The sequence below is a fragment of the Rutidosis leptorrhynchoides genome, chromosome 2 (assembly GCF_046630445.1).
Source record: "Rutidosis leptorrhynchoides isolate AG116_Rl617_1_P2 chromosome 2, CSIRO_AGI_Rlap_v1, whole genome shotgun sequence".
Taxonomy (NCBI): Eukaryota; Viridiplantae; Streptophyta; class Magnoliopsida; order Asterales; family Asteraceae; genus Rutidosis; species Rutidosis leptorrhynchoides.
Window position 1 is genome coordinate 445607806 of NC_092334.1, and position 16101 is coordinate 445623906.

At 33.3% G+C, this 16101-nt stretch overlaps 1 protein-coding gene, 1 long non-coding RNA gene and 1 pseudogene across 7 annotated transcripts; 2 read left to right on the forward strand and 1 right to left on the reverse strand.

Moving 5' to 3' along the window:
- Positions 1 to 6011: 6011 nt before the first annotated feature.
- Positions 6012 to 8631, forward strand: LOC139892454 (uncharacterized). 3 transcript variants are annotated; one of them, XR_011774076.1, is made up of 4 exons: positions 6012 to 6301; positions 7001 to 7153; positions 7551 to 7917; positions 8270 to 8631. It is a non-coding gene; the product is annotated as an uncharacterized lncRNA (long non-coding RNA). The 3 variants fall into 3 exon arrangements; XR_011774075.1 differs by having other exon boundaries at positions 7001 to 7917; XR_011774077.1 differs by having other exon boundaries at positions 7051 to 7917.
- A 1278-nt stretch (positions 8632 to 9909) lies between these two features.
- LOC139892455 (uncharacterized) lies at positions 9910 to 13110 on the forward strand. 4 transcript variants are annotated; one of them, XR_011774079.1, is made up of 5 exons: positions 9910 to 10121; positions 10246 to 10312; positions 10435 to 11292; positions 12065 to 12155; positions 12964 to 13088. XR_011774079.1 is itself a non-coding variant. In XM_071875551.1 (4 exons), exons 1-3 carry the CDS (start codon positions 10044 to 10046, stop codon positions 11280 to 11282), a joined length of 993 nt encoding a protein of 330 aa, XP_071731652.1. In that variant the 5' UTR covers positions 9910 to 10043; the 3' UTR covers positions 11283 to 11292; positions 12065 to 13110. The 4 variants fall into 4 exon arrangements, 2 of the variants coding, with proteins under 2 accessions (XP_071731652.1, XP_071731651.1); XR_011774078.1 differs by having other exon boundaries at positions 10435 to 12155; positions 12964 to 13091; XM_071875551.1 differs by having other exon boundaries at positions 12065 to 13110.
- A 696-nt stretch (positions 13111 to 13806) lies between these two features.
- On the reverse strand, positions 13807 to 16101 carry LOC139889255 (formin-like protein 4; annotated as a pseudogene).

Sequence of the window (16101 nt, forward strand, 5' to 3'; positions counted from 1 at the left end):
GATTTCCAGAATTCAAGGGTTTAAAAGAAATCTTCGTAATCTATAAGATTTGATTCTCCGGTAATTAAGGAAATTAGGATTTTCTTTGATTAAATGCGGTGAATTGCCTCAATTGCTGTGTCTGGAATTTCATTATCTTCATCACTTCTATACTTTCTTCCTCAATTCATACTTCCAAAAGATTCGTCAATATGCTTCATCCAGTTCTAATTCTAGATATAGTCCTGACTTTTATATCTATCGTGCTTCTTTTTCATCTGTCGCTGGAAGAGTCAGTTTACTTCTACTATGCTCTTGAATTTATTGTGTTTTTAGTTCTCTCGTGTCTTTATATTGCTATACGCATTGATATATACGGTTTGTAATCTCGGTGTCGTTATCGGGCTTTATATTTTCCCTTATATGTCAAAGCTTCATGCTTTTGTAAAGCAAGTAATGGTTCAGAATTCGTAGGTATGAATTTCAGAATGGACCTACTATTCTAAGCAGAAAGGAACGTAATATCATGATTTGATTTGTTAAATTACCAGAAATACTGAGGGTAGAACTATCAAGAATATATGTTCTTGATATGTTCAGAGATTAGGTATAATGTAAGAGTCGTGTAACATGGCAAATGATGATTATAAAGTCTATGAATCATCATCTTCCATTAAAAATTTACCATGACTTACTGTAATATAATCACGTTGGCCTGACGTCATTATATTATACTAACTCATGCTGGAGTAGGTGCTGATTCATGTTTTATATTGCCCAATTTCTTTTTCTTTAAGTAGATTACAAAGAAAAAGTAATATGTTTAATGAAATGAAATTGACTAAATTTTAGGTCAAACAGAGGTAATTATCAATTTGGGTCGAACATGCGGGTTGGGTTGGGTTGGATTAGGTTGATCTACATGTGTCTGACCCGTTGCCTCTAATATAATAATACATATTTAGCAAGTGGCATGACTACAAAAACTATGTATTATAAATATATTACTACTACAGGTTACTTTCGAGTAGTTTCGACCCATTCAATTATATTACATCAATAAATATCGATATTGGAATTTTACTTTCATAATCCCGCGAATCCGCGGGTATTAAGTCGTTTTTAATTTATCATTATGGTGGTAACATATATATGGCCACATATATGTCATTTTATGAAAGGAAAGTCATATATATATATATATATATATATATATATATATATATATATATATATATATATATATATATATATATATATATATATATACATACATATACACACATATATATAGGGAGAGGATCCAGTGAGAACTCAGCATGTGTGAGAACTTGAGAACTCCAATTAGAACAATTTTAGTGAAATTCGAGCAATTTTTCGTAAAATTCGAGCAATTTTGGTAAAATTCGAACAATTTTGGTGAAATTCGAGCAAAAAAAATTGGCGGGCGAACAAAAAACAAGAAATTCGAGCAATTTTTGTGAAATTCGAGCAAAAAAAAAAATGGCGGGCGAACAAAAAAAGAGAAATTCGAGCAAAAATGTTGAAATTCGAGCAATTAGAACAAAAAACAAGGGCGAACAAAATTGGATGTATTAGAACAAAATTGGAGGTATTAGAACAAAAAACAACAAGGGCGAACAAAATTGGATGTATTAGAACAAAATTGGAGGTACTAGAAAAAAATTGGATGTAGTAGAACAAAAAAAAAAAAAAACAAAGGCGAACAATTTTAAGATATTAGAACAAAATTGAGATGCATCTTTATTTGTAGAACAACAAAGTTCTACAAATAATTGTAGAACACAAATGTAGAACAAGTTCAAATTTTCTCCAATTCTGTTCGAATTTCATCAATTTTTCTCGAATTAACCAAAATGTAGAACACATAATTGTTCGAATTGAGCATGATTTGTTCGTAAACCTAAAACCTAAAACCCTAAACCTTGAACTCTAAACTGTTCGTGTAAAAAACTCATTCTAAACTCTAAACCCTAAAATCTAAACCCTAGACCCTAAATCTAAACCCTAAATATAAACTCTAAATCTATACCCTAAACTCAATTTATGAAAATTGATATAGAACATGTATAGAACATCATGTTCTACATTTACATGCTGTTCCACAGAAAATGTAGAACCAAAATCAAAATGTAGAACGGTTGAAATTTCACCAAAATTTGTTCGCCAACCCTATTTTTTTTGTTCTAATTCCTACTTTTTTGTTCTAATTTCAAATTTTGTGTTCTAATTTCAAATTTTGTGTTCTAATTACTTAATTTTTGTTCTCACTTCTTTTTTTTGTTCTAATTTAAAATTTTTTGTTCTAATATCAACATTTTTTTTATAGGTGCATCAACTTGCATCTATTTGTAAAAGCTTAATTAGTCATCTTCAACACAAGCTGAGCACAGATAATCGATCACAAGCTGAGCACAGATAATTGAATCAAGATGGATCATGGTGCATCAGCCCCAAAACTGAAACTACACTTCACTGTTAGGAAAACTTATTACTCCGTAGTATATTATGTATATATATAGTGAGTCTGAATCTTCAAGGCCAACTCAAAACCAAATTGTGACAAGAATCGGAGTTAAAAGCATAATAGAATGCACCAACATAATTAAAAACTTTACTAAAATGATGACGCTCCTCGCAATTTTTTTCCAACCATAGATTTGAATATCCCCAACGTTATTCAGGACAGCCTTTATGAATTCTCCAATTATGAAAAGAGATTTTCAACTTCAACAAATTCAGCTTGAAAAGAACTTCTAAACAATTGAAGGAGACTTTTTTAGTTGAAGGAGATGAGAGAATTTTAGGAGAGTTGGGAGAATTGGAGATGGATGAAGTTGAAGGTGCCCTAATTAAGAAAATTAGGGATTTGATAAAAAAAAGCTGCCCAGATCTTACAAATTGCCCGTAATTGTTCGACCACATTAAAAAATGTTCGTCCGTGTCTCCAAATTGTTCGAATGAGTAGTTCTCACAGTTCTCATACAAAAATAGTTCTCATTTGATCCCTCTACTATATATATATATATATATATATATATATATATATATATATATATATATATATATATATATATATATATATATATATATATATATATATATATAGGGGAGGGATCCACTGAGAACTCACTAAGAGTGAGAACTTGAGAACTCAAATTCGAACGAAAAATGACGCGGCCGAACAATTTTGTGGTTAGTCGAACAAAATTAAGATGCATGAAAATCACATGTTCTACATTTTCTGTTTGGTTCTACAAAATTTTAGAACGAAAATTCGTTCGAATTGGGGCAAATTTGTTAGGCCGCCTGAATTTTGTTCGGTTCTACAACATTTTGGTTCGGTTCTACAAAATTGTAGAACGAAAATTGGTTCGAATATCTTTTTTTTGTTCGAATTTCACCTGTTTTTTTCAAAAATCAATTTTTTTTTTTTTTTATTTAGCCCGATTTAGAGTTTAGGGTTTATGGTTTATGGTTTAGGGTTTAGGGTTTACGGAGTAAACCCGAAAACCCTAAACCCTAAACTCTAAACCGTTCGTGTAAAAAACTCATTCTAAACCCTAAATCTAAACCCTAAACCCTAAAATCTAAACCCTAAACCCTAAAATCTAAACCCTAAATCTAAACCCTAACTTAATTTGATGAAAATTGATGTAAAACAAGTGTAGAACAACATGTTCTACATCTGTGTTATACATCATGTTCTACATAAAATGGTAGAACCAAGCAAACAATGCACCTATTTTTTTTTGTTCGACCTTGTTATTTTTTTGCTCGACTACCCCTTTTTTTTGTTCGGCCGCGTCTTATTTTTTGCTCGACTAACTTAGTTCTCAGAGTTCTCATTGCTTAAAAGTTCTCATTATATATATATATATATATATATATATATATATATATATATATATATATATATATATATATGTATATATATATATATATATATAGTTATGACTTGTCTTTCTTCTCGGATAGGGGAAAGATTGTCTACATCTCACCTCTCACGTACACCGCTCATGTGGTATTGGGTTTTGTTGTTGTTGTTGGGTATTTGTTATGGTGGTAATATATATATATATATATATATATATATATATGTCATTAATTCATTTTGATATACTATCTAATGATAATTCTCATAATTTATCATTATGAGAATTATGTGCAATGCTTTTATTGGGCTTTCTAAATCGCTGTTCTCGCCTATATAATATTTATTCTCTCTCTTTCCTTATTACAACTATTCTTCCTTTTCCGCAAGAAAACAAGTAATTTCGTTTCAGTACAAGTAAAATGTTTCTATACGTAAACCGTTTCGTATTTTTTTATTTCCTTTTAATCTGTGTTGCCATCAAGATGTCTTAAACGGCATATTTAAGATATTTTTCGTTTCGAAATCTCATCGCCAATCAATGGCGGCTTTAAATTAACGATAATGGTAATGATTATATCGATTTTTTTGACTATGTAATATATTTAGTGTTAGTTTTCTAATAATTATTTTTTTGCAGATCAAGGATATAAAGCAGTACGTTCGCTCGTTGGGTTGGGATTACAGTGCAAAATGGTAGATTGTGGTATGATGGTGCGTATGTGACGTTTGCTAGTTTTAATGAACGAATTCGCCAAAACTTTGATATCAATCCTAGTGAAATTCGCCAAAGCTTTAATGAATGTACTACTTGATATCAAAGCTTTGGCGAATTTGTTCATTAAAACTAGCAAACGTCACATACGCACCATCATACCACAATCGACCATTTTGCACTGTAATCCTAACCCAGCGAACGTACTGCTTGATATCCTTGATCTGCAAAAAAAATAATTATTAGAAAACCCTAACCCTAAATATATTACAGAGTCAAAAAATCGATATAATCATTATCATTATCGCTAATTTAAAGCCACCATTAATTGGAGATGAGATTTCGAAACGAAAAAAATCTTAAATATGCCGTTTAAGACATCTTGATGGCAACACAGATTAAAAGGAAATAAAAAAAATACGAAACGGCTTACGTATAGAAACATTTTGCTTAAGCTGAAACGAAATTACTTGTTTTCTTGCGGAAAGGGAAGAATAGTTGTAATAAGGAAAGAGAGAGAATTATATTATATAGGCGAGAACAACGATTTAGAAAGCCCAATAAAAACATTGCACGTAATTTTCATAATGATAAATTATGAGAATTATCATTAGAAAGTATATTAAAATGAATTAATGACATATATGTAGCCATATATATATATATATATATATATATATATATGTGTGTGTGTGTGTGTGTGTGTGTGTGTGTGTGTGTGTGTGTGTGTGTGTGTGTGTGTTACCACCATAACAAAAACCCTTTTTTTTTGTAAATTAGGGATTAGGGAAAAATAGATTATGGTATACCCTTTTTTGTAAATCCCTAATCTTCACCATTCACAAAGTCTATTTTAATGATCATCTTGGCTGTGATTAATTGAATGTAAGATTTGTCTCTCTCATATAAGGTTTTATGTTTTTTTTATCTCAATTAACCATAAATCTTGATCCTATCCTAAGACTATATTTAATCCGGCATCACTTTTTGTCCGTCATCCCACATGGCAGCTGTTTTGACGCCCTTGACGCCCCTAACGCGGCGTCAAAATTTGACGCCTGGGGCGTCAGTTGCAAATCTGACGGATCCAAAAGTTGTGTCAAATTTTTTTCCAGCCAATCAGGTTTTGCCACATATTTTTATATATTATTAATTAATAAATTATATACCCAACTACCAATAATATTTTATCACATCACCTATTCAAAAATTTAACCCTCAAATTTGACACTCCCCTTTATTTAACTTCATCTCTTGACTTTGTCAAATCACCAAAAAGTACATCATTTGACTTTGATGTAACCGCGGTTAGAAATAGTCTAATAGTGATAGTGATTATAATAATATAATAATAATAATTGCTCTTTTCTATTTTATCCCTAATCCCTAATATTCCATAACTGCCATACGGTTTATTCAAATCAAACCGCCCCTTTTAAAATCTCTCTCAATATTTCTAAAACTTCATCACTATTAGATCTTGACATCATAAATCATCACCAAACAAATTATTTCGTCAGTTTCGATTCTTAGGTCAAATTGAGATTAGGGTTAGGGTTTATCTCTTCGTAGAATCCCCGTCGGCGGTGTTATTGGTAAACCAAGATCGACGTCGCAGATTATATGGTTTCTTAAACATCGGAGATTGAGTTTTAGAGATGGATCTAAACATCAGCATCGATCTGCAAGGTCACCGTCTGCTTTATCTGAAGGTGAGATTAGATCTTGTGATATTCATTTGAAAGTGAACACAAAACGAAATTCCCCAATGGGATAATCATTGTATGAATAAATGTGTGTTTTAGTAAACTTATGTGTCAGTATAAGAAATTATGGGAATTTTGATAGAACATGTAAAGCTTATCGTTTTGACGACTTGCATTTTAGAAAAACTGATAAAGCGTATCAGTTTGACAACCATCAGCCTCTGAAATAAGCCAAAATGGTGTGATATATAATGTAACTGTTTCTCTGGAAAAATTTGCAGACACACCATTTGTTAAATGAGCTTTCATTTCACTAAATGGCGATGATCTTGCATTAGGTGATTAAGTTGAGACGTTCTCTAGATCGGTGAGAAAACATATTCTAAAACTCCACGAATGATTACATGGTTGCATTAGGTAAGTGAAATAAGCTTAAAGAGTGATATAAAATGTGACTATTTTCTTGAAAATTTTGCAAACACGGTTTATTTGTCGAATTACCTTTCATTTTTTTGGTGACAATGTCCTTTCATTTGGTTTTGAAGTTGATACCTTATGTAAACCGTAGATAAAACTTCTTCTGATATAAGGGAATGATTACATGGGCTCTCGCATCCAGTGGTTGCATTAGGTTACTGATATAATGGCTTATGTTTTAACTTTTGAAAATGTATTTTAATTCAACATAATGCATTTCTTTTGCAGATACTTCTAGAAAATATATTCACTAGATCTATCTGACTGCTTGATATCAGATGGTATCCGAGTTTGAAGAGCATTGGGTTGATGGAAAAGTTGGTTGATGTTCAAGTAGATAGGCATGATCCTGAATATTAAACTGCAGTCGGTCGAGACCAGGTAAATTTTGATTATGCTTTATCTTTAACCGGTAAAACTTGCAAATGTGACAAATGGCTAAACGGGGAACAAGTCAAAATTCCATTAAAAGGTATTGTTAGTGTAAATTGGATTATGCTTGCAAATGTTCATCTCTGTGAGTTCTACAAGCTGAATTCTTTTCTATTTTTTTTTTTTTTTTGGTTTAATTTTCTATCAAATCATTGTTGTAGCATTTTATAGTCAACTGTCAATTGAGTTTCTTTAATTCCAATATGACGGTTCATTTATATCTTGACAGTCAAATTAACTTTCAAAATACATCAAGAGGTCACCTAAAGAAGATTTTAAAGTAGTTGTGGGAATCAGCTGACTAGATTTGTTGTGGTGTGACTTACACTTAGAAATTTGTTATCAGATTCAACACCTATGCTTAGAAATGGAGAAACTAGAGATTGAATTGGTAATTTTGAGGGGCATAAAGGTGCAGTTTGGAGTTGCTGTTTGGATACTAATGCATTACGTGCTGCGTCAGCTTCGGCACAGCTTATGTGATCAATATATTTCTATTTTTATGATTTGTTTGTTATGGTAGTTAATTTTTTTGTTGATTTTATTGTTCTATAGTTATAGGATGTTGCAAAGGTTTCTTTTTTGGTGCTTCTCATGATGTTCAATGTTCTGATGACTAATCTATCTGCATGAAATTGTGGGACGCGTTGACTGGTGATGTGCTGCACTCGTTTGACCACAAACGTATTGTTCGAGCATGTTCTTTTTCTGAGGTAGCTTCATCTTTCTATATATATGCAATCGGTTATGCCTTAGCTTCAGTTTTTATGAATGTTTTGCAATTAATAGGAAATGACCGTAAAGTCACCGTAGTAATGATTAGAAGTTTGATATATACAGAGTAGTAAGTTTTAGAGTAGTCACGTAAAATGCCTTTTTTGGAATTTGTATACATCTAAAAAGACTTGATCATAAACAAAATACATGTCGTTTACATAACTACTGTGTATTCTCTCGGTTTTAGGCCAGGATGAAAAAGTAATGTATTATATCTTCATTAGCTGTTCTTCGTTCAAAAATATATATTTATGTTGAGAACTAAACTTGGGTATTTAATTTTGATAGAAAATAACTATGGCTGCAATGAAGCTTTTCAAGAATGTTATAGGACAATGTGCTTGAAAACTTGAACTTGGAATTAAGGAGTTCATTCTAAATTTAATGACAGGAGGCATTGAGGACTTTACTTTTACAACTTGATTACCATGAAGTCATCTTTGAAATCTTCCGTTGTGTTATCTCGACTTATCTTTTAGAAAGATCTAGTGTTTGGCAAATTATTGATCACAAGTTTAACTATCTTTGGTATACTTTCTTCTTCTTTGTGGAGTACTGGAGTCCCACAAGAAGAGACAATTTGCATAAGTTTAGTTATTTTACAACCACTGTAATGTTGGATTTTGTTTTATGAAGTATAAGTTGAGAAATCTGAAATCCTTTAAATTATTTTGGGAGATTGATGTTATGAATTCAACTATATATATATAACTTGTTGCTAGCCTGATTTATCCAACCACATATAGAAAATTTAGCAATCTCATGTCTATTTAGTTGGCTACGGTTAAATGAGTTGTACAAATTCCTTTGCTAGTCATTAGTTATTTAAGAAGTCGTAGGAAACCTTACACAAATATTTACATTTTCAGGCTTACCCATCGTGTACTCAGAGAAAATGCCTTAATCTTTGCAAACATGCCATGCATATTTGGGAACGAGTGTACAAATGGTGGGATTTGGGTTCGGTAAGTAATCTTTGTGTTGACAGACTTATTTTGCGGGAAAAACTCTAAAATTAAATCGAATTGGGGTTGCAAGATGTGGCAAGCTTTGGAGTGGATTTGCGGATATTATATATGGCGAAATCGAAATATGAAAGTTTTCAAAAATAAATGGACGTGTGCCTTGGTTACTCTAAACGAAATCCAAAGTAAAAGTTTCGAATGGTGTGCTAATCGATCGCGTAAAAAGAAGCTAGAATGGAGTCGATGGCTTGCTAACCCGGCAGTTTATTTGGACGCTTAATCCTGTACAGCTTGTATCTAATACATAGGTGATAGTGTGTTTTTGTGTTGTCTATGGTAGTGTGGTTTTGTGTTGTTTTTTTATGTCCATATCCGAGGTTCATGTTGCTGATAGTGTGGTCTGTGTGTTTGTATATAGGTGCCTCTATAGCACCATGTATCTTTCTGGTTTCAATAATATTTTTATTGTTTTGCTTTTCAAAAAAAAAAAAAAAAAAAAAAAAAAAAAATCTATATATAAAAAAAGAGACAACTATATTGTTTATCATGGATAAAGAAAGATATGATAAATATAAACAATTAAAGCTAATTGATTTACTCAACAAAACTTTTAGTAACAGATACTATCGGCCTTAATTTGTAAATTTGTAAAAATGTAAAATAATTTGTCAAAGAAAAAGAGGATACGTAAAATGTCTTGCAAAACGATCTTTATAATTTACTCCCACCAAAAAAAAAAAAAAAAAAAATTTTATTAGGAAACTTGTATATTAGTAACAGATAATAATTTACTTCCAATCAAAATAAATTATTAGTAACAGATACTATCGGCGTAAATTCGTAAAGGTCAGTAAAATAATCTGTTAAAGAAAAAGATAATACTCCTACCAAAAATAAAATAAAAATAAAAATAAATATCAATATCAATCAAAATTAAAATCTCTCTCAAATCCTCAACATCCATCCATCGTTTTCCCCTAATTTTCAATCCTCAAATCTTCCAATAACCAAATATTATCGCTTTTCGATCCAATTTCATACCTTTCCCCAATCCAATTTCGTTTAGGGTTTTTATTATTCAAGAAATAACAACAATCATGGTTTACGATTCAATCGCCAACGCTTCGATCCCCACTCCCGCTTCCAACTCTAAAGATATCGCCAAGAAAAAAAGAGTACGTCTTTATTATGTTGATGTTAAAGTTTAATTTTTTTATTATTCTATATTTCGATTAATCTATGTTAATTAAACAAACGTGCTCTGCTCCAATTTTGACCTAATTTTGATTTTGTTTGAAGGTGAATAGAACTGCTAAATTGAAACAGAGCAAGCTTGATGTTCGTCGTGAACAGTGGTTATCTCAAGGTTATTTTTTGTTATAATTTATATTTTTTTAACATATATATACACATATATGCCTATATCTATGCATGTGTGTATTGCTTAAGTTTATTATAGTTAAAGTTAGGGTTTTTGATTAATTTCAGTGAAGAACAAGGGATTAGGGTTGAAGGAAGGAACGAATGTAACAAAAATGGCGGTTTTGGATACACATGCAGCAGTGAAAGAGAGAGATCGTGATATGGTGAAATTGGAAATTAGTGTTGGTGGCGGTGTAGAGAATGAAGGTTTGATGAACCAGTATAGCGATTCGGAATCGAATAGTCCTACTAGTCATACTAGTAGTGTGTCGGGGAGTATTACGTCTGGTACGAATTTCACCGTTAGTAGTGGAATGAGTAGTTATGGTAGTAGCAGTAGCAGCGGGAGTGGCGGTTGTGGTTCGGGAAATATGACTGATGAAGATGATGGTCATATTAATGATGATGATGAAGATGATGATTGTTTGGACGATTGGGAAGCAATGGCTGACGCTCTGGAAGCTGACGAGATCAAGAAAGATGATGATGGTGATGCTAATTTGGAGTCTCGTGTTCATGAAACAGCACGTGAATCAGAGCCCGTGTTGACCACTAAGGCGGGTCGAGAGATTAATCAAGCACGAGCTAGTGTTCTAGCATGGAGGCCTGATGACGTTATGCGCCCGCTGTGTTTGCCGAATCTGCTAAAGCAACATAGTTTTCCTATGAAGTCAGGGATGCGGCATTGTGCTGGATTTGTTCCTTCTTCGTGTCCGATATGTTGTGAAGATTTGGATATGACAGATTCGAGTTTTCTTCCTTGCCCGTGTGGATACAGGTTGTGCCTTTTCTGCCATAAGAGGATTCTTGAAGATAATGGGCGTTGTCCTGGTTGTAGGAAGCCGTATGAACAGCCTGACCAAAGCGCTCCTTTGAAAGTGGCTCGTTGTTACAGCATGAATCAGATGCGTTAGAATGGTTTTGGTGGGCCCATCTTTTTTATTCACTTGTCTTGCTTGTTTGTGGTACTTCTAGACACCGGCACTAGTGCTAGTTTTTGTCAATATAGACAGTATGATTTAGTGTTTGGGAGTTATGCCGGTTCCTTTATGAGTTTGATCTATATATGCTTTATAGAGGACTAGCTGGTGTGTGAATACATAAGATGGTATAGAAATTGAATATGATTTTTAGTTGGAATGCCAATTATATCCTTTTAATGACTTTGATGCCTACTTCTTCGTATTCCTTTTCTCAATACTATATAAGAATGAGTACATTTAGTTCTATGTAGTTCTACAATATTTATAAGAGCCATAAATGAAATTAATCTATACTTCTCTGATATATTTTGTCCATATATATTCCATGTATTTAGGATTGGAAGTTACGTATCTTATGTAACTATATATATACTTTGATCAACAAGTGAATAGATCATGGATTATTCACTTTCACCGGGACTGTATTCAGTAGTTACACATGCACATATTTCTGTTGAAAACTAATTTGCCTCCATTTCCTAGAATGTGTATATGCTTGATGTCTAGATTATTACTTGTGATCATTGAAAAGGCAACTAGATACAAAAAAGACGTGTGCTGCATGTTGGCAATGCGTATGTAACTGACAAACTACTAGGTTCTGAAGCTTGTTAATATATTATTTGAGCCAAAGGTCACTATGTATTTGGGATCATATTCAAGACAGATGATTTAATTGGCGTTACAGAATTCAATAAGTATATATGTTTTAGGCTTTTTCTTTCAACAATCAGGAAGAAAGGGGTAATCAGACATGGCTCTGAAATTGGAAACTGAAGATACGTTGGCTGACAATAACACAATGTAAGTGGTATTTCACCTTATATAAGTTCTCTTGTCCTAGTAAAATGTTGGCCTAAGGAATTTTTGTCTTTTATGATTCCCTTATGGGTATGTTTGACAAAACTATCTGGTAGCTTGTAGCTTTTAGATGTTAGTTGGTACCTGATAAACTGATAACTTATACAATAGCTTATAGCTGGTAGCTTGTTAATATGTTTTTAAGTGGTTGGCAGTATAACTGGAACTCTTTAAAATAGAGAGTAAAATGTCAAAAAGCTGGGGCTTTTTCTCAAACGCTAGTTCTATTAGCTTTTAGCTCTTTCCCTCCGTCTAAAAACTTTAAGCTATTTTAATCAAACAAAGTTTTTTATTAGATTGGAGCTTTTACATAGAAGCTAGATGCTAAAAGCTTCAAAAACACTTTCATCCGAGCATGCTCTATATTGTAGTATCAGTCTAGTACATAAAATGATGGTTACATAAAAGCTAGAAATGTGGTACATTCAAAGTACGCGAGGGCACAGAAGTTTGGTGACATTAGATAAAATAGGATATTAGATGTATTACTTTCAGCTGATGCATATTTGTGATTCAATAATGTGATTGCTTAGAACAGTCAATACTAGATTTATAGCTCCAATAATTCTAATATGAAGGGTAGGAAGGCCTAGATTAGTATGTTGAATCTGTGAACTTTGACCTGAAAACCTTTCATAGTGTACCATACCTAATCGATAAGGTTTCCTCTCCCTATGAACCGAGTGTACTAGCTTGTTATATATTCATTTTCATGTGTATTCATTTTTATTATGTTTAGCTCTAACTGCAGGTTTGGCAATGAAGGATTACTACTATTGGTTAGGATAAAAGAACATAGTGATTATATACTGTTGTTAAATCTTCAACTTTTACACTATCATGTAATAATGAAAATGAAATGGCTCAATTGTGTATCTATGCGTATAACATGTACATGAATCATCACATGTTTAAACCTTGTGTAACTGTTAATATGTTATCGATATATACTTTTTGTAGACCCAGTAAATAAATATATGCAGAATGAACTTGATTACTTTTATATCTTTGTTATTTCTGCAAATGTTGCGGAGATAATAATACAGTACGTAGGCTCTGCAGGCCAATTCAAACAAGTCACTGTTGATAATGGTTGAAAATTTATCAAGTATATGATGCTTAAGTTCTAAATGTCAAGTTTTACACAGAACGCTTGTACACAACCAATTATGCTTTACAGTGTTGTATTGTACAACACTGTAAAACATGATCGGTTGTGTACATAACAAAAATGGTTGTGTATGATTTTGCTAATTTAGATAACCTGATGTTGAGCAAAGAGATGATTAGAGGCATTGTTATAAGAGTTGTCATTTTGATTCGATACGCTAAACATGCTACTTAGTCACTTGGGATAATAACTTGACTTTAAGCAATAGATACAATCATACAAATATCATGAAAAAAAATTCATTTAACTATTATCAATCAATTATTGAAATTTAGTCACTTGGGATAATAACTTTACTTTAAGCAATAGATACAATCATACAAATATCATGAAAAAAATTCATTTAACTATTATCAATCAATTATTGAAATATCACTACTAATAGATTTAGTACTTGTTATGAATACACAATTTCACCCGAACTTAGAACTCATCCTCTGAATCACTACAATTCTCAGGCTTAAAGTACATATGCATGTTCTGCACCATTAATGGCGACATTCGTGGCGATGAAGGTCCCAGAGTTTTCACATTCTTCTTCTGCACTTTTCTCGTGAGATCCACACACACTTGATCCACCATATCAAGGAAATCTTTCACCAATCCAAATATTTGCAGCGGATGTCCATTGTTATCTTTAGACGAACCAATCTGGTAAAAACTTGTCGTTTTCTTAACGAGTTCAGTAACCCTCGTTTGTTCTTCTCTAACAACCTTAAGTTCCTCTTCACATTCTTCCAAAAACTCCTTCATTTCCTCCACAAAACCACCACCTCTCGAACCAACCCCACATTGCGTCACAACTTCACGAATCTCACAAACTCGTCTCGAAAGATTTGGACTCGTGGTTATAAGACTGTTGTAATCTAATGTAGCCGCTTTCTTTACATTCGAAAAATCAGTACTTAGTCCACCAAGAACAGGTAAACCGAGAATTAAGTATTGCCGGTCCCTTTCTTCTTTAGCAATCATCGTATCAAAATCTTGATCGCGATAGATATTTCTGTTGATCATGTTACGTTTACCTTCACTTCGAACCACTTGTTCAACTACAAAGTGAAGAAGAGTAGTTTTTCCATCAACGCTTTTAACGTACGAAAGTTTCCTAAGCGCGCTTAGGTTAAACCCTTTAGCGTTACCTCTAGCGGTCCCAGCGTTCATCCGATTACCTGCTTTAAGGATCGCTTCTAGAAGTTTCAAGAAGATTCCAGGCGCTCGTAACTCTTTACATCCTAATTCAAGCGTTTGTAACGATTCTTTGAGATGTAATATTTCTGGATCGTAGTTTGTTCTAAACAGCATTGCGTTGATTCGAGTAAACGCTGTTGGGATCGCGTTTAGTATGTGATATAGGAAAGATTCAGCGTCGGATAGTTTGTTAGGGTTACCGTTGAATTGGAGGATTCTAGAAGCTTCTTCTTCAGTCGGTGATATTTTCGTTAGTTTCTCAAGAACATCTGCATTTAATCCCCTGCCTTCTGAAAGTGCATCGATGATCTCTTTGCGTGAAGTTGCTAACGATTTAAGTACGATTGCTGTGTTTTGTGATTTTCGAGGATCAAGAAGTGAAATTTGAGCTGATGGAGTTGAACTCGAGCTACCGAATTTGGAAGATGCATATTTTGTTTCTGTAGAGTTTCTTTTTGCACCATTGTATCCAAACAGGGTTTCGATAAGTTCATCGTCGAACCTAAAATGCATCACAATGAATAAAAAAGTTGGAAACTTTGGATAAAAAGATGGAGTTTATAATAAATTCTTGCTTAGGGTTGATTTGTACACAATTAATTTCTATCCATCCACAACCAAACATGTTTTAAAGTGTTAAATAGTACAATACTTTAATGCATGTTATGTTGTGTATGGATAAAAATTGGCTGTGTACGAATCATCACCAATTCTTGCTTACTTTAACGAGCCGTCGAGAATTTCATTCCACACAATCGAATGATCTGCATCGGTATTCACCTTATCCCAGTGAAAAGGCTTCATTTTTGTTGGGACTTCATTATTTTCTTTTGAGCGGTTTTCGTATTGTTCATAATCCATCCTTACTTTTGGTGCGGTAGGTGGTTTCGAACTAATGCTACCATAACGAAATGGTGGTGGATTTGGTGCATTGTTCCTTTTAACGAGCGGTGGTGGTGGAGGCGGCGGTCCTTTTGTAACTATCTTTTTAGGAAATGTTGATGGAGGTGGTGGTGGCGGCGGCGGGACCGGAAGCAAAGGCTTCTGCAACGACTGTGGTGGTGGTGGAGGTGGCAGTGATGGTGGCATTGAAAGTGGTGGGACCACCTTTTGCACTGATGGTGGTGGCGGTAGTGGTGGTAATGGTGGTGTTCTTTCACAAGAATAATTTTCAGATTGAAAAGACTTATTAACCGGCATATGATATTCAAGTACACTATCAACTTGTTTATCTTCTGATTCAGTTGAATTCCATTCACAAGTTCGAAGTTGTCCGCTTTCGAGTTGCCTTAAGTAAAGAACTTCTAAGCCATTTTCTTCTACTAATACGCCTTTTAAGGTGCCACCTTGTTGTCTAACTTCACGTGTGTTTACGATCTAATCTTGTGGTCCGATTCTGAGACTCATACGATTGCGTTGGCGTATCTTTTTAGCCATTGCGTACCTGTAGTTAAAATAGTAACCAATCCCAAAAAGTATTATTGTTATTGCTGATGTCAGCACAGCAACCTCAGCCTTTGAATAAGCCAT